Source organism: Antennarius striatus, chromosome 3, assembly GCF_040054535.1.
Source record: "Antennarius striatus isolate MH-2024 chromosome 3, ASM4005453v1, whole genome shotgun sequence".
NCBI lineage: Eukaryota > Metazoa > Chordata > Actinopteri > Lophiiformes > Antennariidae > Antennarius > Antennarius striatus.
Genome location: NC_090778.1, coordinates 7,765,759 through 7,792,634, shown reverse-complemented (window position 1 = coordinate 7,792,634; position 26,876 = coordinate 7,765,759). Strand labels below are relative to the sequence as shown.

At 41.5% G+C, this 26,876-nt stretch overlaps 1 protein-coding gene and 1 long non-coding RNA gene across 2 annotated transcripts; both read right to left on the bottom strand.

Moving 5' to 3' along the window:
• Nucleotides 1-3,427: 3,427 nt before the first annotated feature.
• On the bottom strand, nt 3,428-4,680 carry LOC137593117 (uncharacterized). Its single transcript, XR_011035078.1, has 4 exons — nt 4,552-4,680; nt 4,387-4,450; nt 4,236-4,324; nt 3,428-3,630 (listed from the first exon to the last, which is right to left on the bottom strand). It is a non-coding gene; the product is annotated as an uncharacterized lncRNA (long non-coding RNA).
• A 15,704-nt stretch (nt 4,681-20,384) lies between these two features.
• ier3 (immediate early response 3) lies at nt 20,385-21,505 on the bottom strand. Its single transcript, XM_068311162.1, has one exon. The coding sequence runs from the start codon at nt 21,416-21,418 to the stop codon at nt 20,855-20,857; it is 564 nt and encodes a 187-aa protein (XP_068167263.1). The 5' UTR covers nt 21,419-21,505; the 3' UTR covers nt 20,385-20,854.
• Nucleotides 21,506-26,876: the final 5,371 nt, after the last annotated feature.

Sequence of the window (26,876 nt, the reverse complement as noted above, 5' to 3'; positions counted from 1 at the left end):
ATTTTATATTAATAACTTGGTTAAGAATATAATGGAGTACAATGTTAAATATTATTCTTGTCTGAGTTAATATACTGTAGGTTTTCTCATTAAATAGTAAAGGGAAAATAAACTGATGAAAGTGAAAGGGAATGTCAGATTTGCATTTATTTGACATTTGTCAAAACACACAGTACCCTTCATTTCTGGAAGCTTGATGCTACAGCATCATTCTTCATACATTCTTCATAAGCTGCATTTGAGTTTTTTTGAGCAATAATTGTTTCTCTGGCCTGTTGGTCTCCGAAGACAAGCAGAGGGTTTTAGTTTATTCAGTTTCTCCTCTGTCAGTTTAAAGTCTGCTGCTGTCATGTCACGTTGAGTTTGACACCAAAGCCTGCAGACTGTTATGTTGGAATGACTTGAAGTATCAGACTATTTAGCAGATGGACTTCATCCAGCTGGCTGAAGTCTGAGCCAGCTTGTGTCCCCGTTTCTGCCCATAATACAAAGACAGAATATTAAAATAGCAACCAATGTTCTCTCCAACTGTCTGTTAAACAGGACTTAAAGCCTTTGTGTTCATCTCGTAAAGTGTGAAGCCGGCTGCTTAACCTACTGAGAGAAAAGAAAATGCTTAATTAGAGTTCATTCTGCAGGATAAAGTTAGCTAGCAGGAGGAAAAATAATCATTCAGATTCACTGAAATTCATGTTACATAATCCACTTTTTCCCAAAAAATCCCAGATTTCTACAATGTCTGTGTTTAAGAATAGCCTTTGAGTCATTGCAGCTTCTCTAGATAGGCTATTAATCAGCATGGAGGAGGAGGAGGAGACCGGCATTTTCTCCAAGCTATCAAGAGCCAGAAACTCCATGTGAGACCCAGCCGCTGGTTGTTATCTCCGTCAACACAAACCCTTTTATGAATCATATAAGCAAACATGAGTGGAGTGGAACAGGACTGGAGGTCAGAGGAGATATATCTGGATACATTCCAGCTGGCTGCCGTCATACAGTTTCATTTATTTGGTTTGACTGAATCAGCTGAATGCACAGGACGCAGAGGCACAAGCTGCAGGGACAATAGCCTGGCATATATATCAATTCAGGTCATCCATGGTTCCAGCACCAGTAGTGAAGAAATGTTAGCTGACAGAATAAATAAATGCAAAGTGAATCCCTCCACATCAAATGAGACCAAACACTACATCAAAGCAAGATCATCCCAATGGGTGACAGGAGTTCACATCACAGAATTTTTGTGAAAACTAACCACGTAGTGTTTTTGACTTAACTAAAACAAAACAAATGCTAAAGGGCAGAAACATGGTCTTCACACACATACACCAACACTGACCCAATACTTCAAATCATTTTAAGATCAAATTCGCCTGTGGATCAAAACATAAGCACCGTTAGAGTGAAACAGCAAAGGAAGCTGATTCTGTCCTTCTTCATTTCCTTCCTGTGAAAACAACCACAGATAACCTGTCAGGGCTAAACATACCTGACATGTTTTCCTCTTTTTGTGGTCATAGAATTACTCTAACCCTTTGAGAACTGCTATTCATTGTCATGAAGTATTGGAGTACACATGTGCTAGGCTAGGTTATGCACTGAAATTTATGTACAGTACTTGCATGGACAATGAACAAAGGTAGACTACATCTTATGTAGACTGTCTAATCTGAAGGAGATCAGTGACTGCAAAGTAAGACTCTGGGTGGTCAGGAGGTGCTTACAGATGACTGGACAACTACAGCTAATGTGATCAGGGAGACAAGTAGGAGAGTACTTGGCATGTCATCTGGAAAGAGAGTAGATAGGTCAAACAAGGGGCTTATGATGACTTGTATGCTAGTTTGGACAGTAAGGAGGGAGAGACTGATCTATACAGGTTGGAAAGACTAAGAGACAGATGGGTAGGAAGTGCAGCAGGTTAGGGTGATTAAGGATATGGATGGACGTGTACTGACAGGTGCCAGGTGTGTGATGGGAAGATGGAAAGAGTACTTTGAAACGTTGATGAATGAGGAACATGAGAGACAACAAAGACTAGAACAGGTGAATGTTGTTGACCAGGAAGTAGCAAAGATTAGTCAGGATGAGGTGAGGAGGGCATTGGAGGTTGAAGAGTGGAAAGGCAGCCGGTCTTGATGATATATCTGTGGAAGTATGGAAGTGTCTAGGAGAGGTGGCAGCGGAGTTTCTGACTGGGTTATTCAACAGGATCTTAGATAGCGAGAAGATGCCCGAGGAATGGAGAAGAATTGTACTGCTGCCCATTTTTAAGAACAAGGGAGATGTGCAGAGTTGTGGCAACTACAAAGGAATAAAGCTGATGAGCCATACAATGAAGTTATGGGAAAAGTAGTTGAAGTTAGACTAAAGACAGAAGTGAGCATTTGTGAGCTGGAGTATGGTTTCATGCCAAAAAAGAGTACTACAGATGCAGTATTTGCTTTGAAGATGTTGATAGAGAAGTACAGAGAAGACCAGAAGGGGCTGCATTGTGGTTTTTTTAATCTGGAAAAAGCTTATGACAGGTTTCCCAGAGAAGAACAGTGGTAATGTATGAGGAAGTCTAGAGTGGCAGAGAAGTACTGTATGTTAGAGCGGTGCAGGACATGTATGAGGACTGTAAGACAGTGGTGAGGTGTGACAGAGGAGTTCAAGGTGGAGGTGGGACTGTATTAAGGATCAGCTCTGAGCCCCTTCTTGTTCGCTATGGTGATGGATAGGCTGACAGACGAAGTTAGACAGGAATCTCCATGGACCATGATGTTTGCAGATGACATTATGATCTGTAGTGAGAGCATGAAACAGATGGAGGAGAAGCTAGAGAGGTGGAGGTTTGTCCTGGAAAGGAGAGGAATGAATGTTAGCCGAAGTAAGAGTGCATTTGTGTGATTAAGAGGGACCCAAGTGGAAGAGTGAGGTTACAGGGAGAACAGATCAAGAATGTGGAGGATTTTAAGTACTCAGGGTCAAGAGTCCAGAGCAATGGAGAGTGTGGAAAAGAGGTGAAGAAGCGTGTACAGGCAGGATGGAATGGGTGGAGAAAAGTGTCAGGTGTGATGTGTGATAGAAGAGTTTCAGCTAAAATGAAAGGAAAGGTGTACAAAACTGTGGTGAGACTAGCGATGTTTGGTCTAGAGACAGTGTCACTGAAGAAAAGACAGGAGACAGAGCTGGAGGTAGCAGAGATGAAGATGCTGAGGTTCTCTCTGGGAGTTACCAGGATGGATATGTGGCGAGGCAAGAAGTATGAAGCCGTTGCCGACAACGCCACCTGGGGGCTTTCACCCCAGGATATGAAGATTTACCGATGAACAGGCTTCAATTTGGTCCAAGGCACACGGTTCGAGAACATTCCACAGGACAAGAGTCTGATTTCCGATTATAAAAAAACTTTTATTAAACAATTATTTTAAAATGAGGACAGACTAAATGAATACTACGAATATGATTATAATGAGTGTTATGAGGAATTACCAAAAAGGGACAGGGCTGGGGCTTACCACGACAGCGGTAACAAAAAGGGGAGAGATCCCAAAAAAACTACACTGCACCCGTGACACAGCAAACCAAAAACGTGAATAAGGAACCACCACCAGGGGAACCGCTGCCGCTCTGGGCCCTCAGCACCTGTCAAAGAAAAAAAGAACACAATTAGAAACAATAGATCAAGTCAACCCTCACACACTATAACTAAATATCAGTAAACCCAAAATAAACTGTCTAACAAACAAATTATCCAAAAAGAGGAGAAAGAAAAGATTACTAAACAATAAATCAAATATAACCCACCAAACTTATCAATAATAATTCAATGAAAGAAATAACAAATGAATAAACTCAAGCAATTGGGAGAGCCTGCCACTCCAATTAAAACCACCCTCCAGGGGTAGTGGCTCAGCATCAATGAGAGGGTCGGGACGCCCTCTCTTGGCTCACGTTGAGGACTTCGGAGAACGCCGTATTATACGGCCTTGACCACCGTTAATGGGGCCTGGCCCGATATGGGCCGAATCAGCGCCGAATTATGGTGATTGAAGCCTCTAGATGAGCCAAACCCTGGAGCAGACACACAGGCGCAGGAAGAAGTACGAAGAACGAGGAACCAAGAACCAAAACAGTAGTGAGGCTCACAGCGGCAATGACGGCCACGCACTCCAAAATAAACAAATTAACCTAATTAAAATGAATATAGGATATTACAAAATAACAAAAGTTACAAATAAACATCCTACCGGAGAGCAGGATTGAGGTGTTGCACGCGGCAGGAGGAGGAAGCCCGCAGCCCAGACTAGGAGAGGTGGTTGTGGGAGAGAACCATAATCTATAACACGACACAGACCATCAGCAGCTTGATATAAAAAGGCAGACAATTATGCGTCTTACCCTCAGAAGCGCACCGCATGCACACCGGCCCAAGGGAGACAGCCCAGGTCCCAGTAACACCACACTGCCGGACGGGGCAAAACCGGAGTAAACACAGGGCCCATACACTGAATAAATCGAGGAGAGCAAGCATGCCTATCTTATTTTGCAACTTAATCTGCTCACCGCAAGATACTGCCATGCCCAGCTGTCGGCTCCGTAAAGGAGGAAGAGGAAGCGGAAAGGACGGAGAAGGGTCCAACCAGGTCTACTTATACGGAACCACTAGCTAATTGTCTGCCACACTGCCCCTCACGGTGGGGAGTGTGGCACTATCCTGCCACAGATAGGATCAGCAATGAGTACATCAAAGGGACAGCACATGTTAGAAGTTTTGGCGATAAAGTCAGAGAGGCCAGACTGAAATGGTTCGCACATCTCCAGAGGAGATAATGAATATATTGGTAGAAAAATGCTGAGTTTTGAACTGCCGGGCAGGAGGCCTAGAGGAAGACCAAAGAGGAGGTTTATGGATGCAGTGAAAGAGGACATGAAGCTAGTTGGTGTGAGAGAAGAGGATACAGAAGACAGGGTTAAATGGAGGCAACTAATTTGCTGTGGCGACCCCTGAAGAGAAAACTGAAAGGAGAAGAAGACTTGCATGGTTTCACAAACTTTCCAGACCTATTTGATTTTAAATCAGTAATCTGCCTCCATGTAGCAACATTAAGAAATTATTCTTCTTGTTTTATTGTCTAATTTAAGTAAATTTAGGTGTTTATCGATGGCAAATATTCCATGGAGTGTGATATATTAAAAAAAACGTTGAAGTTTCATTCAAAACTTTTGAACTTCCTCTTGTCTTCCGGAAGTTTTACACCAGATTGTTGTCTGTCGTACATAATCATGTGAATGACCTCACTGAATGTGAAAGTCTGGGCTGAACCTTGAATGTGTGAGTTCATTTATTACAACAAGTCTTGTCATGTGTTTTAACTGTTGGCCAACATTCCACTCATTCCTCTGAAGGTATGGCTCCTCTGAGCTGGAGCTTCAGTAGACCTCCCGGTGAACCAGGAGCTGTAAATCATCAGTAGTTACAGAAAGTCTGCATTACTGTTAGCTCAGTCTGACCCTGTGACATTTAAATGACAACAAAGCAAAAATGTAGTTTCTAAACTCAAAGGAAACTAAAGATAGTACTGTATCTGTGGCATCGAATTGTTTAAAAGCACAATAATGAAAATGAAAGGAAAAATATAAATTTTTACATTATAATGATTTCTGGCAGTGTATTAAATATGACAATAGTAACTATTACATGTATCTTTATCTTACTCAACAGTCAAATACAATATGTCTGGTAAAGGAGGAAAAGCAGAGCAACAACCTACGTATAAAGATATATCAAAATTTAGTCAACCATCAGAGAGTTTGTTTGTTTGTCATAAAATATTTACAGTGAACTAGAAAGAAAATGAAGAGTAAAGCCTGATGGCATTGGATGATTTGTCAAAAGAGAAAAAGGATATTTTTTCCCTCGTCTTTATTACAAAACTCTTTCATCACACATGGAAAGACCTTCCTTTCAACACCGTAGACGAGAGAATTCCTCCTCTGTGGGAGCAGGGTGTGTCTTTATGCTGCGCACAAAGCCATGAAGAGATTAGGCAACTGTGTCTCTTTGTAAAATAATTGCACCTCTCTTCTTCTTTAAGCTTTTATTTAGATAAACTTGTTACGCTCCTGTCTTAAAATATGATGACATCACATTGGGTTCTGTTCATCTAATATTTCTCATCCTCACTAAACACATAAAAAGATTTAATCTGGACGAAAACTTTTAGAGACAGACTGATCCTTCTTCAGATGTATTCGCAACACAAATCTATCGCAAAGTGCTTTTGAGTTAAATGGCTGCATCAGGGCTTTCAAAATGCTAAGAAAATATAAAACAATGAGCCCACAAATCTGTTAAGTCATTAAAAGATTTTAACTTAGTTTTTATTTAACAATTAAACAAATTAATAGATTTTAATGTCATCCTGTCATCAAATAGGAAGAAATGCTGCTTCAAACAAGACTTCGCTATTCCAGCACATATCATCATGCATGTTCCCATATTTGATAACGAACACACAAAGCATAAGTTTAAATTACCTCTTTAGCAATTACAGCAGGAACACTACGTGTGAAATAAAGTTTTCAGAGCAACCCTGTAAAACAATTGCTTGAAGTATTGGGTAAATGTGCCGTTTAGAGACAGCGACAAACATCCATCCATCCATTTTCCTCGCTCTTTCCACCGCAGCAGGTCAGGGGAGCTGGAGCCTATCCCAGCTGGCATAGGGCGTGAGGTAGGGGACACTCCGAGCATGACGCCAGTGCTCCGCGGAGCCACACACAAAGACAGACAACCACGCACACACACACACACACACACACACACACACACACACACACACACACACACACTCCTACGGGCAATGTGGGACCGACCAATTAACCTGAAACGCATGCTTTTGGAGGTGGGAGGAAGCTGGAGAACCCGGAGAGAACCCACGCAGACACAGGGAGAAGATGCAAACTCCACGCAGAGCGGGACTTGAACCCGATACCGCCGTGTCGTGCGGCGACAGACCTACCCACTGCATCACATGCCGCCGTGACAAATAATCAAATGCTAAAATAGCTTGTGTGTGTGTGTGTGTGTGTGTGTGTGTGTGTGTGTGTGTTACAGGGTCTGTACATTTAGCTGTAGTAAGTTGTTGTGCTGGTGCGGCGAACAGGAGAGCAGTTCAGTAACGCCACCTCGGACTGGCAACAGGGATGTTCCGTGCATGCTTGAAGAACAGGTCCCCGCTCATTATGTGCACGGCTATGGACCCTAGCCGACCCCAGTGAGGACAACTCGCTTGCTCGGTCAGTGGACATTATTGCATGGTTGTGATACTCTACCGCGAATGCTAATGACAAGCTAAGGGAACCCTGGACTCCTGCCTGACAGTATTTCAAGTCACTGCTGAAAGAAGTTGTCTTAATTTGCAAACCATCAAAATTACACAGCGCAGAGTGAGAACCACTACATACACACTATATGCTGTACTTTATATATACTGTATGTACTGTATACTGTGTGTGTGTGTGTATATATATATATATATATTTTTTTTTTTTTTAAAAAGTCCCTCTCACCCTTGTGGGGTGGTATTTGTGTGTCATCCTCCAGCTCGGGTCCTCTACCAGAGGCCTGGGAGTCTGAGGGTTCTGCGCAGTATCTTAGCTGTTCCTAGGACTGCGCTCTTCTGGACTGAGGCTTCAGATGTTGTTCCAGGAATCTGCTGGAGCCACTCTTCCAGTTTGGGGGTCACTGCCCCAAGTGCTCCTACTACCACGGGGACCACATTAACCTTAACCTTCCACATCTGTTCCAGCTGTTCTTTCAACCGTTGATATTTCTCAATCTTTTCGTGTTCCTTCTTCCTGATGTTGGCATCAGCTGGAATCGCCACATCTATCACCACTGCTCTCTTCTGCTCTTTGTCCATCACCACAATGTCCGGTTTGTTAGCCAGTAGCTGTTTGTCGGTCTGGAAGCTGAAGTCCCACAGGATCTTAGCCTTGTTGTTCTCAACCACCTTCGGTGGTATGTCCCATTGGGATTTGGGTACTTCTAGTCCATACCGGGTACAGATGTTCCTGTACACTATCACAGCTACTTGGTTGTGCCTTTCCATGTATGCTGAGCTGGCGAGCATCTTACACCCTGCTACCACATGCTGGACTGACTCTGGGGCTTCTTTACATAGCCTGCACCTTGGGTCAGATCTACTGTGGTAGATATTGGCCTCTATTGCCCTTGTACTTAGGGCCTGTTCTTGTGCTGCCATGATCAGTGCCTCTGTGCTGTCTGTCAGTCCAGCTTTATTCAGCCATTGGTAGGTCTTCTTGATATCAGCCACTTCCTCTATCTGACGGTGGTACATGCCGTGTAGGGGCTTGTCCCTCCATGTTGTCGCCTCCTCCTCCTCCTCCTCCTCAGGTTTCTGCTGTCTAAGGCATTCACTGAGCAGTTCATCTGTTGGGGCCATCTTCCTGATGTACTCTTGGATTTTTGATGTCTCATCCTGGACAGTGGCCCTGATGCTCACTAGTCCTCGGCCTCCCTCTTTCCGCTTAGTGTACAGCCTCAGGATGCTGGACTTGGGGTGAAACCCTCCATGCATGGTGAGGAGCTTTCTAGTCTTGATATCTGTGGCTTCTATCTCCTCCTTTGGCCAGCTTATGATCCCAGCGGGGTATCTGATGACCGGCAGTGCATACATGTTGATGGCTCGGACCTTGTTCTTGCCATTCAGCTGACTTCTCAGGACTTGCCTTACTCTCTGGAGGTATTTGGCTGTGGATGACTTCCTTGCGGCCTCCTCATGGTTGCCATTAGCCTGTGGGATTCCAAGGTATTTGTAGCTGTCCTTGATGTCTTCTATCCTGCCCCCTGGTAGGTTGACCCCTTCAGTTCTGATCATCTTGCCTCTTCTTGATACCATCCGGCCACATTTGTCTAATCCGAATGACATCCCTATGTCGTCGCTGTAGATCCTGGTGGTGTGGATCAGTGAGTCAATTTCTCGCTCATTCCTGGCATACAGCTTGATGTCATCCATGTAGAGGAGATGGCTGATTGTTGTCCCGCTTCGGAATCGGTATCCGTAGCCACTCTTTGTGATGATGTGACTGAGGGGGTTCAGGCCTATGCAGAACAGCTGTGGTGATAGTGCATCCCCTTGGTATATGCCGCACTTGATGTTAACTTGGGCAATTGGCTTGGAGTTAGTCTCCAGGGTTGTCTTCCACTTCCCCATTGAGTTCTTGATGAAGGCTCTTAGTGTCCTGTTGATCTTATACAGTTCCAGGCATTCCAGTATCCACGTGTGTGGCATTGAGTCGTAGGCTTTCTGGTAGTCAATCCAGGCGGTGCACAAGTTGGTCTGTCTATTCTTACAGTCTCTGTGTACTGCTCTGTCCACCAGTAGCTGGTGCTTGGCTCCCCTGGTGTTACTACCAACTCCTTTCTGTGTCCCGCTCATATATTGATCCATGTGCCTACTCATCTTAGCTGCCATGATGCCTGACAGGAGCTTCCATGTTGTACTGAGACAGGTTATTGGCCGGTAGTTGGATGGGGTAGATTCCTTCTGTGGGTCTTTCATGATCAGGACTGTCCTGCCTTCAGTCAACCATTCTGGGTGCGTCCCATCCCTTAGCAGCTGGTTCATCTGTGCTGCTAGACGCTCGTGGAGTGCTGTCAGCTTCTTTAGCCAGTATGTATGGATCATATCCAGGCCCGGTGCTGACCAACTCTTCATCTTTGACACTCTTTCTTGGATGTCTGCCATTGAGATGGTTACTGGTTCTTGTTCTGGGAGGCAGCTGTGGTCAGTCCTCAGGTCAACTAGCCACTGGGCATCGGTGTTGTGTGATGCTACTCTTTCCCATATGCCCTTCCAGTATTTCTCCACCTCAGCTCTTGGTGGGTCTGGCCGGATGCTATTTCCCTGCCACTGAGAGTACACCTTTGCTGGTTGAGTGGAGAAGGTCTTGTTTATTCTCCTGGCCTCAATCTCCTTGGTGTATCGCTTCAGTCGGGTAGCCAGAGCTGTTAGTCTCTGTTTGGCAGTTTCGAGTGCTTCATGTATGGAGAGCTTGCTGTATTTCCTGGGTGCCCCTTTATTCACCATGTTCCCCTTCTGTAGCTCGGCTAGCTGGCTGACTTCTCTCCGTGTCGCCTTTATCTTGGCCTCTAACCGTCTCTTCCATGGAGGGTATTGTTTGTTATGCCCTGTGTTGATCTTGTATCCCAGCATCTCGAGGATTACTGTTGCTGTACTGTGGATCAGCTTGTTGGTCTCAGTTATGTTCCCTGTGGGGATGGTTCTTATTGCAGCATTCACATCTTCTAGCAGATCTTCTGAAGGTACTTGACAACTTAGCTTCGGTATTTGTCGGAGGCTCCAGGTTTCCATTTGGGTCACGATCTTCCTTCGCAGGTCAGCAGCTCTTGTATTCAGGCTGTCTATGTCTCTTGGGGCTTGGTACCCAATCACGGATTGTGGGGGGGGTGATATCCCCCCGCTGACCTGGCGTCCTGGCTCCCCCTTGCCGTAGCATTGTTGTTGTATTTCATCGATCTCTAGTTGTGACAGCAGTTTTCGGTTACGGATGTTGGAACACTGGGCTAACAGCTGTTTCTTTGTTAGCCTTGATTGTGGGTTTCGAAGCATCCATTGGTCCCACATCCGCCCCATATATCCCCTCTCTCTGGGATTACTTGTGTAGTAGCATTCCAACAACTCCGTATTCTCCGCCCTTGTCCATGTGTGTCTTGTTCCAGTAGCCCATTTCTCATCAGATTGCCCTGGTTCCCTAGCATCTGACGCGGACCTTGTTAACCCGGGCGACGTCCGAGCCGGTATGACTCGGTCATTATTGTGTTCACTCATGTTTGAGGTAGGCTCGTATAGCATTAAGGGTCTTGCCTAAGGACCCTCACTGGATAGTGCCCGCCATGTCTGGGGTTCGAAGCCACGCCCACGCCCTCCTGCATTCCAGACCACGCCCCTTTCTGCATTTCACGTTGACTGGATAGTGTTTGTCCCGACCGGGATTCGAACCCACAACCTCCTGCATTCAAGTCAGTTGACTTAACCACTGTACTATCCAGCTGTATATATATATATATATATATATATATATATATATATATATATATATATATATATATATATATATATATATATATATATATATATATATATATATATATATATATATATATATATATATATATATATATATATATATATATATATATATATATATGTATTTCCTTTTCCAGCATATGGATATATACAATTTCCTCCGGGATTAATAAAGTATCTATCTATCTATCTATGTATCTATGCATGACTAAAAACAGTGTGATGTAGAGTGTGCTACTAATTTTCCTTCGGGGATCAATAAAGTATATAAAAAATACATGAGTAAATAAATCAATTTACACATTAAAAAACTGCAGAATTGGGGTGCCAGTAAACTTCACAAAGCACCTCTGTCGTTTAAAATTTGTGTGTTAAATAGCACCATGAGGTCAGATGTTCAATTCAACATGGTTTAACAGATATTTTCTCTCCCACATAACCTTTAATGCTTCCCCGTTTGTTTCAGAAGAGGCAATGGCTAAACAGACTGATAGACAGTTGAAATAATGGAAAGAAGCCTTTGCTGGAGGGCAGTTACAGTTTATTAAACCTGCATCATCTTAATGTATTGCCCACACGGTTGTTTTACGTATTACTCGAGAATTTGAGCTCCCAGTGGTTTTCGGGAAACTGCCTGTCAGAGGGAATGTGGCAGGACAAGTCCATTCCGGCAGGCTCCGGAATGACTGGGAGTGCAGATGCATATACACTCCTGATTCTCTCCAGCACTGATCTCCATTCATCCTGCAGGAATGGTGTTTCAGGCTGTCTTCAGCACAGGCTTTGAATCTCAGCCTGTCCTTTGATGCTGTGAAATCCTCGTACAGTATATGCTGTGGGAGATGGGACTCAATTCCAGTGAAGCTGGACCTTTGGTTTTATGTCCATGCTACTGATGAGCCCATGTGATGAGTTTTTAGTAACTATTTATATATGATATGAAAATGTTATAGTCAGGCTTTGTTGGAAACCAGTGCTGGATGTTGGTGAGAAAGGAACGGCTAAGTCAATGTCACACAATCATTCACTTTTATTAGGGGGCATGAAGCATATGAGGAACATTAAAAGTTATTTGACAAATTAAAATGGGTATAAACGAATCTATTACCATCGGTTACAATGCCTTGTAAAATGAGGCTTACTACAACGCTTTATGGAACAATAAAGCATTTGTTTTATTGAAATCAACAATCCTCCTTTTGTCTTTTTCCTTCAGGGGTCGCCACGGCGAATCAGTTGCCTCCATCTAACCCTTTCTTCTGCATCCTCTTCTCTCACACCAACTACCTTCATGTCCTCTTTCACTACATCCACAAAACTACCCTTTGGTCTTCCTCTAGGCCTCCTGCCTAGCTGTTCAAAACTCAGTATCCTACCAATATATTCACTATCTCTCCTCTGAACATGTCCAAACCATCTCAGTCTGGCTTCTCTGACTTTATCTCCAAAACCTCTAACATTTACTGTCCCACTGATCACTCATGGCTGATCCTATCCATCCTGGTCGGTCCCAAAGAGAACCTCAGCATCGTCATCTCTGCTACCTCCAACTCTGTCTCCTGTCTTTTCCTCAGTGACACTGTCTCTAGACCACACAACATCGCTAGTCTCACCACAGTTCATTACACTTTTCCTTTCATTTTAGCTGAAACTCTTCTATCACACATCACACCTGTCACTTTTCTCCACCCATTCCATCCTGCCTGTACACACTCCTTCACCTCTTTTCCACACTCTCCATTGCTCTGGACTGTTGACCCTATGTACTTAAAATCCTCCACCTTCTTGATCTGTTCTCCCTGTAACCTCACTCTTCCACTTGGGTCCCTCTCATTCACACACATGTACTCTGTCTTACTGCGGCTAACATTCATTCCTCTCCTTTCCAGGACAAACCTCCACCTCTCTAGCTTCTCCTCCAGCAACCTCTTCTAGTCTTTGTTCTCTCCCATCCCTATCTTTAATAACCCTAACCTGCTGCACATCCTTCCCATCTCTGTCTCTCTGTCTTGCCAACCTGATTAGCTTAGCCCCTCCCTCCTTACTGTCCAACCTAGCATACAAGTCATCATAAGCCCCTTGTTTGGCCTTTGCTACCTCTACCTTCACGGTACGCTGCAGCTCCCTGTACTGTCTACTTTCCTCAGTCCTCTCAGTGTCCCACTTCTTTTTAGCTAACCTCTTTCTCTGTATGCACTCCTGTAACTCCTCATTCCACCACCAAGTCTCCTTATTTACTTTCCTTCCAGATGACACACCGAGTACTCTCCTACCTGTCTCCCTGATCACATTAGCTGAAGTTGTCCAGTCATCTGGAAGCACCTCCTGACCACCCACAGTCTGTCTTAACTCCCTCCTAAGTCATTCAACACTCATTCCACCATTTTGTCCTTTATTTTGCCTTTGCCCTCTTCATCTTCTTCACCACCAGAGTCATCGTACACACCACCATCCTATGCTGTTTGGTTACACTCTTGCCTACCACTACTTTGCAGTCACTGATCTCCTTCAGATTACACCGTCTACTTTCACTCTTATAGGTCACCCTATGTTTCTGCATCTCCTGAGAGAAAGTATTCACTATGGCCGATTCCATCCTTTTTGCAAAGTCATCCACCATCTGTCCTTATGTATTCCTCTCCTGGATACTAAACCTGCCCATCACCTGTTCATCACCTCTGTTTCCTGCACCAACATGTCCATTGAAGTCTGCACCAATGACCACTCTGCATCACTTCATCACAGTCCAACCAGAATTTCTCCTTCTCCTCCAGCTCACATCCATCCTAACAACACCTACTCATACCCACTAACAACATTGAACATCACACCTTCGATTTCTAGCTTCAGACTCATCACTCTATCTGACAGTCTTTTTATCTCCAGGACATTCCTAAGAAACTCCTCCTTCAAGATAACTCCTACTCCATTTCTCTTCCTATCTACACCATGATAAAACAACTTGAACCCTGCTCCTAAACTTCTAACCTTGCTACTTTTCCACCTGGTCTCCTGGACACACAGTAAGTCTACCGTCCTCCTCTGCATCATGTCAACCAACTCTACCTTTTCCTGTCATATTTCCAACATTCAACGTCCCTACTCTCAGTCCTATAGTCCTGGCGTTCCTCTTCTCTCTTTTCCTATTGACACACTTTCCTCCTCTCCTTCTTCGACCAACAGTAGTCCAATTTCCACTGGCACCCTGTAGGTGAACAGTGCCGATTTGGTATGAAAGTGATTGATTTGATTAGCATGTTTGATTTGGCAAAAGTTTTACGTGGGATACAGAGGGTTTTGATTTGGCAAAACCCTCTGCATTTATCCGGGCTTGGGACCGGCACAATAAGACAATGGCTTGTGCCCTCTCACAGCTACATTATTGAAAACAACAACACTGTAATATTCCCCAAAACTAACTGATGAATCTATCCGGTTTTTATGTTTTAGTGCGGTTTTTTGTTTTTGTTTTTTTACACAGAGAGGAACATTAAACATTTTACACTTGAGCTATTCAACTGCCTTGACTGGATCTTCTCAATACACGTATGCTGTCTTGTTACATATATTATCTCTCTTTGGTCTGTACTGGCCCGTTTATTCTTATGACCTCCACATTGATCTGTTATTTTTGTTTTCAGCTGAAGTTTTTATTTAGGATATTTTCAGTAAGAGGTCCAAAGGACTAAAATTCATTTTAACTGGCGTTCTTCCTCGAGGTACATCATGCTGGTTGCATGAAAGATTATGAAAATTATTATTTTCTTTTGTGAAATGCAATGTGACGTCAGTTCTTGACTATAAGGAACTGTGATGCATCACTTTTGAAATATAAAAAAAACTGAATATGTTTTTTCTTCAGTCACCAGTGGCTTTCATGAAAAAAATCCTGACGTTTGTATTCAATCTGCTTCCGGTCTGATTCAGTCGGGGAATCTCCCATCTAATCCCTCCCACTTTGCTTCCTCTCTTTCCTCTGTTTGGGCCTACCCTCATCTTCCTTCTTCTTTTCTCTCAGGTTTCAGATACTTTAGGCATCCCAGAGTCCCTCCCATCATCACGCTCTGGTTTGAACTTGCCCAGTCCTGCCAGAAACGACTCACTCTACTGCTATGTAGTGAGTGAAAAAAGGGAGGAGTCGAGACGGTGGAGGTGGAGGAGGAGGGAAACCGACTCTTTGTCCTCCTAAATCCTAGTTAGTTCCTTGTAACACTTGTTTTCCACGAGAAACGGCCGCCTCACCTTGTATAATTACCCACCTACTCAGAGTCAATCTTACTCCTTATTTTGCCTGCAACTGTTTTACGTGTTTGAAAGGTTTTAAACTGTTTAATCATATAAATGAACTGTTAAAATTGTTTAATCATAGTAATGCAATTGTAAACAATTATAACAAATTACAATGAAAAGAAGCAAATATTAGTTTTCACTGTCACTGCAGGGCATTGTTATTTAAGTCTATGCAAAAAATTGAATAAACGAAAGTTAGTCACTACTCATTAAAAGTTTATGACATGAAATCTGTAAGAAAAAAAAACAAGTAAACAAACCCTCACACGATGATAAACAATGCACGGTAAACTAAAGAGCACTCAGAGATCACACACAGAGTACCGACAGGAGTTAGCCTAGGAACTAAAATGTTCAGTTAGATTTCTGTGATAAATTCAGTGTTTTAAATAAAAGTAAGTTCAACTTCTGTTATGTCTTTTTTAAAATTTCATATATTTATATATTTCATTTTTAATGGACAAGTTTGAGAAAACTAACGTTTGAGGAGATGTTAGCGTCACTTCTATCAACAATCTCTATATTAGCCATCAATTTTTAATATTCATTCAGGGTAAACTTTTGACCCTGTATTATCGGTTACGGTTGGGTTTAGATTCCGATTATTCAACTTTTGAGATTTTTCCACGAGAACTCACATGAATTGTGTTGAATTGGTCCTAAGTATAGAGGCTTGGTGTGTGCACGGTGTGTGTCTGTTTGCCTTTGGGTGTAGACAGTGACATAATTACTGTGCCATCGGAGTAAATCTGTATTGCATAAAGAGCCATCAGAGTTTGTCTAAATAAAATAAATGAAATGAAAAAACAGAAATTGATGCAGACCATCTGACAGAGACTACAGAAATACAAAACAAAAAACCAATATTTATAGACAATAACTGTTGTGTGAAAGCCAGCTTAAGCAGCAGCTCTCACAGAGTTATAATTCCTAAAGCATCACATCATGGATGTGTGTGAAAGTATACGTATGATACCAGACTGCCTGATGAATCAATGTGTTGCAGGTGGAGACGTAATCTCTCACGTGCATCATGGTTTACCGTGTGGACTCCATCTGTTTATCAAGGCTGGACAAACTTTAGAACTCAAAATGACTTCAGGGGCGGCATTGGCTCAGCGGTAGAGCAGATGTCTTGTAGACGGATCACCCCAGCTGACAGTGGGAGGTGTCTGCTCACCTCCTAGCCACTGCTGAGGCGCCTTTTAGCGAGGCGCCTTTTAGCACGGCGCCATCCCCCTACAAGCTGCTCAAATTGGGGCGCGTTCCGAAGCCGCTGCCCGTCACTCCACTCTGATGTGTGTAGTTTGATGTGATTGTACTAACTGCATGCTTACATGCCCTCTTGTGTGCTGTGTTCAGGGGCCCTGTATACTTGTCAACTAACCGAGTGACTTTGTAATTTCCCCTTACGGGGATCAATAAAGTATACTTCTTCTTCTTCCTCTTTGATGATCACCTCACTTTTGGAAACTTCCTGACGCAATGCACTAATTTTTAAATTGTATTTCCTTTTGTTTATTGGTGTTCAGTGTTTCTGAAGTTTCATCTAATGAAAAATTGTTAAATGTTCTGAATGTGATTGAAGTTTTTTTGCAAAAATCTTCTTCTTCAGTGCTTTGCGTGATGTTTTCTCCTCTTTGATATATGCAGACTGGTCACTGCAAATTTGACCGGGAGACATGACATCACCACATCACATTGCAATCGTCAGCTGCAAAGCAGTTGCTCAATCTTGAACTTGTTTTAGAAATGTCTATCACGTTTAATCACAAAGACGAAGACCCATGGCTCTCATTTAAAAACAAAAAACCCCAAACTTGACAACAGTGAAAGAAGATAGAATGGACTTGTTACCTCTAAAAGCTGAAAATTTGGCTAATGCCTATTATTTATTTAGACTCAGGTTTTGTTTTGTTTTTTGTAAAATGTTTTTTCCTTTTGAACATAAACTGATTAATAGTGGGTCTCAGCCTCTGTGCTGAGGTCGGATGAAACCAGGTGACGTGGAACAGGACCAAACAGGTTCAGACTGACCAATCCAATCTCCATATAGCATTTTTTATTGAGCACAAAGAAAAATGAGAACTAATCGTCACTTTTTCAGATGCTGGATCCAAATTATCAAGATTTTCTGCACGTTGTTCTTTTAAAACAATATCTGTTAACATGCACTCTGACATCTGCGGGAGGAATTAGAATTAAAACAGCAACTGTAACTCTGAGCAAAACACTTACTGACCAACATTAAAGTGCAGGGTAAAGTTGCACAAAAATATTAAACATATGTCAACTACTGTATGTTAAAAAATATTCATGTAGTAACTATCTACCCCAAAAGTAGAGATTCATTTCCATGCTTCAGTTTGTTGGTGTGCTTCCTGATCCATTTTGCACCAGGTGATTTGAGGACTGACAACATGGACACTAACAAACAGAGAAAGTCTTGTGCAGAAACATGAAACTGATTTTACAAGATGAGAGCTACAGCTGCCTAATGACACTGAATGGAAACATGGTTTGTATCAGATGCAGTTAACTTCATCCAGTTTGTCTTCATCAGTCTGCTTGTCTGGTCATGTTCTAGTTTCACATTGCAACAACCTGCAGATGGAAAAATGAAGCCTCCCTGCAGGGATGTTGTTGATGTTCAGTTGAGTTGAAAACCCTTAATAAATTACTTTTTGCCAATTTCTTCAAACTTTAGACTGCTGGAGTGTTAGTCTGCATGAACCATCACCCCTTTACTGTCAACTGACATTACATTCATAGAGCAGATATTCTTTTGTTTAATCATGCAAAACACCTTTTTCCAAAGTCAATGACAGATAGTGATGAAAGAAATGGAATACTTCCTGGAAATAAACTTAAGAGGTGAATGCATTGTGATATTAATGTTAATATAATAATCACAACTAATCTTTTCACTCTTAAAAAATGTTTCTCTTCAACTTATGATGAGAAGTTTTGTACTAATATTGTTCTGATGAAATCTTTCTCATGCTCCACAAGTTTTTTCTCCTGCCTTGTGAGAAACAATGCAGTTTGATGTTTTAAATCAGTATGACGAATCAGACCTGTGTCAGATGTCACCTCTGCTCCATTGGCTTCTGCAAATCAGTGGAATTGATGACAACAGTTACTAGAGTGACTTCTATCCAATCTGTGACTCTAGGTGGCTGCGGAACAGAGGTAGAGCAATCATCGACTTATCAGAGGGCTGTTGGTTGCATTACAGCATGGGTAATGAGGTGAGGTGCCACTGAGCTGTGCCACACGTCAGATGGTGCAATCCCTTGCAAAATGTGTTGAGGGCGTGCCTCTTGCTTACTCATTGCATGTTACTAATGCAATGCCTGATTAAAATGTTTTTAGACATTGTAGACATTTTTATCATATATATACTGGCTTTCCAAATAATAAGTAATGTACAGTATATCACATTTGTCTATCACTTATTTAGTGATAGGATCTGACATGAAGCGGCACAGAAAAGACTTGCGTGTGTGTGTGTGTGTGTGTCTGTGTGTGTGTGTGTGTGTGTGTGTGTGTGTCTGTGTGTGTGTGTGTGTGCGTGCGCGCGCGCTCGCCATGGTGTATTTGGGAGCTATACCTGTACTGAACTGCTACACATTTTACATTTTTCCTTGCCCAATACTGTATGTACCTGCTATGTGTATGAAAAGAATGCTGATAATTGATATGAAACCTAATCCATCCATCCATCCATCCCTTGTCTAGACCCCCTTCTTCTGCTGTCGTGGGTTGTGGGGTGCTGGAGCCTATTCCAGCTGACTGGGGCTGTGAAGCAGGGTACACTCTGGGTGTGACACCAGTGCACATGTAAACAGACAAACATGTATGCACACACTCACACCTACAGGCAATTCACCTGAAGAACTGCACTGCACCACTGTGCCGCAAATGAAACACAGTTTGTAGGTGGCAAATATATTGGGTGCATATATTTGTAAATCTAACTGGAAGGAGTCAGTGCCTCACCGCACATCACTGGGCAGTACATATCCGCCTCAGTACATTTGTTTCTGTCCTTTAAAAAGCAGCTTTCTGACAGAAATTAAGACAAAAAAGCAGATCTGGAGCATCTTCATTTGCTGACTCACCCTTACCCCATACCAGTCATAAACGTCCCATTACCTGTCGACTGTGCATGATAAGATGCATAGCAACCTGCAAACTAAACATCAACAGGTCTTCCCCAGTGAAGCAGAAATATTTTGCATTAACCCGAATGATCATCACATGATAATGCATCGTTGCATGCTGAATAACCACTAGGAGTAACTCAAATAATTTACTGTATGCCAATCATGAGGACAACATTGTCTCCTTGAACTGCGTTATTCATCACCTTAAGAAGCTATGATGCAATCCAAAACCTGCACTAGCTCCACAGTGACACACTCATGATTCCGTAGCCATCGAGTTTTATGGCAATAAAACAGAGAAAAATGAATTTGGTTCAGCAGAAATCATTCCAAACGTCCATGTATTAGAACTATATGTGCTGCCCCCATTTTTATGATACGTGCTATTCAGTGTGTTAAACCACAACTGTTAATTGTTGATTTCTGACTTTCCACAGAATATTATTTTCATTTTATTTTCAGCCAATCAGATCATATTTTCTGATCTGGGCTCATTTTGTCTTTTTTTATTCAAGAGATTTACACAGGAAAGGTAATAGTAAACAGAAAGTTGCCGTTTCAAAATTGAAATGGTAATGTATAATCCTGTAATTCTGTAAAAACAAGAGCGATTTATGATTTTAGGTTCTGGATTTGTTTAATAATTTGCAGTAATAAATGTAATGCTATAGTCCCATATTCTGAGAAAAGCAAGAACAGGTGTTATTTTGATCCAGTGCATCCTCCAAGGGACATCCGAAAAAGAAAATGCCAAGAATTATTCAAATATTTTGAGTACTTCAGTAAAGACAAGACACATAACTTAAATTTGACAAGTTTTTTTTTTTTATTAAAACGGCTAATCAATAAATAACAAATAATCAAATAAATAACTAAATAACAGATTTACAGTACACAACACAAAGTGTCAGTTACAGCTGGCCAAGAGCTGTTACAGTTTTTCTTGACATAGGCCAATTCAAACATACAGAACCTCCAGGTGGCCAGTGAGTGCAGCTAGAACCTATATGCATACATCACACAGGCGAAAGTTCAAGTTCATTTGAGTTCAAGTTTCAGGCTTTGTAATGTTCACAGTTTTTTCCGGCTTTCTTTCTTACTCCACTTGTCAGGAGGGCCGCTGGCAAGTGGAAGCATTGACAAGGAGCCTCCTCCAGGTTTGAGTTTAGGGAGAACACCACTGCCCTCCCAACACCTCTCAGGATCATCTCAGACTTCTCTGATTTGTAATCCTAGAAGCCCAGATAGACAATTAGACCAGTCTCCTGAGTCTCAGTTGTCACTTCCCAGTCTGTGGTAAACTAGAAGGGCCACCATGTAGCTCTTACCGGCGCTCTGCTTTAACGACCGGCTGGCCTCTGTCTCCTCGGTGGGCTTGGGGCAGACGGTGTTCTGGATCATCTGAAGGCTGGATGATTTACCATCGTCACAACTGATAGATGAGCCAGACAGGAGGTCGGAGCTGGCGTCGATGGGAGCGAGCTGCTCCTCCTCTGCGGTCTGGAAGGCGAAACCGTGGGAGTCCCCGGTCGGAATGTCGGCGCAGGGCTCCTCGGTGTAGATCTGCCACATCACCACCAGGCACAGGATGACCAACCAGCGCTTGGCCCGATTCTTCTCCGGTGGCGGGAGGTGCATGCGGACTTTAGCGGGATACATGACCCGAGTGCAGCGCTTCTTCGGCTTGATGGGCACGTAGGAGCGTACGGCGGTGGCCCGAGCCGGTATCCGCTCGAAGGTGAAGACCTCGGGTTCCGTGCTGCGGGTCGCCGTTCTGGAAAAGGCGAAGCTCTCCTGCTGTACAGTCAGAGTCATGCTGTCCGACCGTGAGTACATTTTCTTTAAGTTTTGTTTGGATCTCTCTCTGTGCCTTTGGGTTTAGTCTCGGCGCTTCTAGAAAAGTCAGATGCTCTCACCACAGCGCAGAGCTCGCTTTATATGTTCCAAATTCAGGTTGTGCTTTTAGAAACGCCCATCTACTGTTGGCCACGCCTGGTGGTTCGGGCTGATTACTCAAGTGGGAAAATAACAAGAAAATTTGCATATTTCCACGGCCGTGGGGATCCCGTAATGCCACCGGAGCCAGGAAAAAGTGACAAGCTGTCGGGTCGTGACCAGCATCTGATCACAAAGTGCGATTCAGTCAACTACAAATTAACATATTTTGTTCATTATCTATCACTAAGAACAAATGTCATTTAGAAAATGATTTATGTAAAAATGACCACGTGTTACTCCTGTGCTTTCTGTTACCATCACCTTCAGAAGTTGTTCACATGTAAATATGGTATTTAGGAACCTAAACAGGCGTATTTCACTGTAAACACTGGACGGCTGGTCAGCCACATATTGGATTACTCTGGTGGAAACTTCCATCCACATCTTGTGTTTCCTGTGAATACAGTGGTCAGATTTACGAATGAATGTGTCTTTTAACACCCTCCTGATTCATTATGACCTGCAGATGACTGTCAGTTGTGGACAACATGGAGAACACGGAGTAAATCTGACCAGAAATGTGTGTATAACATGAATTACAATCCACAGATAGGTAAAATAGTTATAAATCTGTATGTGTGGTATTATTATTATTAGATTTTATTATCACATACATAACTCTGTCCAGCTCAAAAGACACCAGAAACAAGCTTAGAATAACTCATGTAAACTACAATAAAACCGCACTGCCTCTTTGTTTGCAAAAAAATAAAAATAGTTTAGAAAAAAAAATATATATATATATGTATATATATATATATATATATATATATATATATATATATATATATATTTACTGTACAGTAACAATACATGACAAATTAGTAAAGAGTAAAATTAATCATATTTATTTTCCAACTGAAACAAGGTTAAAAAATTACACAGATAGAATTGAATAACTGAAATTAAAAATAAAAATACTTCTTTCATTTGAAGCAAAGTCTTTTCAAAACTTCTTTATTCCTTCACATTTAATGATGATTTTAATTAATTAAAAAAATATCACTGCTTGCTTAAAAATGTACATTATGCTACGAAGTTTTTGTGATTTTCCAGTAGGTGATTTTTTTGGTCATGCTGTTTTTCTCAATAGTGATCTGACACATTTTAGCACAGTTGTGAAAATTAAGAAAAGGAAGTTGCGTTTTGTGTGTGTGTGTGTGCATGCGTGCATGTGTGTGTGTGTGTGTGTGTGTGTGTGTGTGTGTGTGTGTGTGTGTGTGTTTGTGTGTGTGTGTGTGTGTGTGTTAGATCTGTTCATACTGAGAGTTATACCTTTAAATATTTTTAGCAGCTAGTAGTTCAGCAGTTATCAGCAGATGAGTATGTTTAATTAACATTTTATCAGTTTAATAACACATTATCTGGTCACAATTGTTTGACATGAAACAAAAATAGACTGAAATCACCACATTTACTACAAAAATCAAGCCACTTCCTCCTTTTTTTTCCAGCTCATTCATTAAATTCCTGTGCAGCATAGGTTAGTTTCACTGTGTTTATCCTGCAGACTCTTCTGCTGACATGTTAAAACATATCTGAACCAGTCATGTAGGATTCCGTGTAAATGAGATATGATCCATTCTCTAAAAATTAGTCAATGAGGCTTCTAATGAGTTAGTCTAAAATTTTGCAGAATGATTGTCTGCACCTGTATTATTTTATATTTAGGTACACTTTGCATAATGGTTTGGTCCTACACACACAATGTAATTTGAAACACTTGATGTAAATGCGTAAATGGAGTCTTTGCCCTGACAGTAGCATCACAGATAAAGTATGGAGGTCACAAGATCAATTTGGAATCACCTCGGGGTCCACAAAACAATGCAGACTTTTTTACACATGAAGGGGTGTCACACTAACATGTCCATGAAATTCTGAAACACCTGGTGGTGTTTTCCAGGAGACCGACAGCCTCGTGAGGAATCCCTTCCTCCACCTCCTCTCTCGATACTGTTTTCAGTTTCACAGAGCCGTTACGTGACACTGCTACGTTTTAATTAGACAGTTACTGAGCAATGAATCATTTTTTCACAGAAATATAAGATTGTGTGAATAACAAAAAAAAGTTAACATGTTTGTGACAGCCATCTTTTTATTTAGATATGGCAGTAAGATAAAGAATCAGCAGGAAACTGGACAGATACAAACAGCTCCAATGGTAACATCAGTGTAAGAGATGTCTCTGGAAATATGTGCATCAATCAGATAGCATATAGTGTACGGTACTTATTAGAATAGGGACCCTGCTGTGCACCATCATTCCTTAAATTCGAATTACCCTTGAGGGTTTTTATGATAATAACAGTTATAGAGAGAATTCCAAGGTGATTTTACTCTCCTTCTTCACAGATCTACTGTTGTAAACCAGATGATTCTACATTTTGCTTGCTGATCATTCTATATAATTAATGCATGACATCGGCTTGACATCCCGTTTTCCTTTCCCTGTTTTTTTTTTTTCAAAGTAAATGTAAAGGCACTCCAGACCTCTCGTGAAAGAAGTCTCATTACTAAACATCCTGAAGTTATCCTGACTTCCTCTTTGTAGGTGAAACACCGGAGCCTACCTATTCTGCTCTGATGCCCCTTTGAAGGGGCTAAGCTAAGCTAAGATATTACAACCTTAATGATTGTAGTCAAGGCTTTAAATGTGTTTTTCTCATAAATGCACTACTGTAATTCATTCCCGTTTGACGACATGTCATATGCCGTTTCAGTTTCAATCCCAGTAGAGACCTCGGCGGTGAAACTTGTGTTATCATGGATGCTTAAAATTCTTGGAGTATATTTGTATTCATATTTCATTCAAGTCAGTTGTTAGCGTCGGCTGAAAGAATTGGAGGTATGCAAATCATCTGAAGGATGAGGAAGAATGACATCACACACATGAAGCTGTGGGAACCACACACACACACACACACACACACACACACACACACACACACACACACACACACAAAATGACATTTCTCTAAGAAGGGTGTGAGATTCCATCAAATGCGTACATACACACATACCTGGGCTGCTGAAGTGAAAACCTTTTGACAGTTAAGAGGTGTAAGCAATGACACACTGTTGAGCCTGTTCACCACACCTGTCTGTGTTTCATGGCGAGCAGATTCAACAGTCTGACATGATATCCTGAGTCCTGAGCAGCGTGTCACCCTCCATTTCATGCCAGTCATTTCATCACACACCCTCTAATCTCACAACGACGAGGTTCAGGTGAGTGCAGATGATTTATTTTTTAGTCCACAGCATGTACATACAGGTTCAACAAAGTGAGAGAGTGATTCATGTTTAAAAATGCAGATAGTGATTTGTAAAAACTATGAGAAGTTTCAAGATGTGTAGGAGTCTTATGTCAGTAAAGGTTCCAGGGTCAGACCTTGGATGAAGCTCACATTTATGTGAATGTGACAAGCATTCAGGGCCTTACTAGCATTTTAAATCAAATGTTTTACAACACAATATATATTTTAACAAAAAAGGAAAATGGTTGAAGAAATATTCAAACCAAATAATATAATGGATCAGAGAGAACAATCACAATCTAATAAAAAACATCTGAGGAAAAAATCTAACATGATAACCATGACTTTTTAAAATAAAAAAAAGTACAACTTACAGCAAAACCCGGAATGTGTAACACAATGGACTCATAAAGAACACAGCTTGTTTAAATTAAACAATTTGAACTAGTACTTTTTTGTTTTGTCAGAAAATGTTAAAAATCAACAATTTTGTTGTTTTAAAGTGTGCCTGAGAATCCTATAAGGTCCGTAACTGCCCCTAGAACAGGGTTCTACTGTCCGTAGCTCGTGCTCAGCTGATTTTTATCAGTTCTGACACTGCAGATATTCATGTCTCTGTGCTCATGTACTATTTTAAACTTTACATGGGGTTCATTTCAAACAGAGATGTGAACTCACACTTCTGTCTGCAGTTATTCAAAGCTTCCACATCATTTACATTCCAGTGGACCTTTGTTAGCTCTTTTCAGTTTTATTGTATAAAATAAAATGGTTTTCAAGATTGTAAAACTTTGTTTTTCCTATTTGCATGAGTGAATGTAGGTTGAGTCAGGTTTATATTATGAATCACATGTTTATTGAGTGATTATTTAATGAATATTTTTCTCCATTCTATGTTTAACAGTTACCGTTTCTGATCCCTCAGACCACTGAGGAGTCATGGGCATTTGCAGTCATCAGACACCCACGAATACACAGCATACACACTCGGGTCAGGCTGAAACAGCATCCATGTGATGTGGGTCACTATTGTGTGATCAAAGGTCCTTTTAATTGACCCCTCCCCCTGGTCTCTGGCAGGTTGCCATGTGAAGGGGCGTACGTGCAAAACAGAGCAATGTCCGGGAACTCAGATTTCCCCTTTTGTTGTGGCTCTGCCTACTCAAAGGTCCTTCCCTTGCACAGAATGTAAAAGAACTGATGGAAATGAAACTGCTGAAAAAAAAAACAATTTTCTGTCAAGAAATTACAGTTTTTAATTTGTGTATCATTTTGTCTGTTTTTGCTTGATTAAAGAATTTAAGGTGAAATTTGAGATCAGAAAGCATTTGAAATATTAAGAAATAAACCTTATTGTATGTATATGATGAGTAGAATTGATAACTATAGCATACTAACTTCATCACAGCAATATGGAAAGAAACTAATCCTGTCATAAAATTGATCACAACAATGCCTGTGGATTATCATGAGTAGCTGGGTCTCTTGAAAAGTGCATATCTGCTGTGTTTCAAATATTTGAAAGTTGTTGTTTTTTTTCTTTTTGGCTTTTTGAGCACTACAGCTATGATGCTATCTTGTTCAATTATATTACAGAAAACACAAAAATCTTTATGGCAGATATCTCAAAAATTGGGTGTCTCACAAACAATCTATAAGTACAGATAACATTAAAATAGACAGGAAATGACCATGTCTTATTTTTAGGTACTGCACCTCATTAAGTAATCCATCATTTGTGCATTGTGTAATCAAGAGACATTGAAACTTACCCTGATTTTTTTTGTTTTGTTTCTGTGATGTCCAAAAGAATTCAAGATAAAGCAGCAACTTAACTCAAGTATATTTGATTGGACAAGCGAAGGCTAAGGTCTGTCCAGACTTTCCACTAGTACTGAATTTATCTGTATTTCCAAAGATATCATTGATAAACCTGACTAAATATGACACATTTGGTAAGCCTTTAAAATTCTTAGCAACACTGAAGAACCTGGACTTTGTGCTGCAAAGATTCATTTTTCACTCTGGACCTTTAA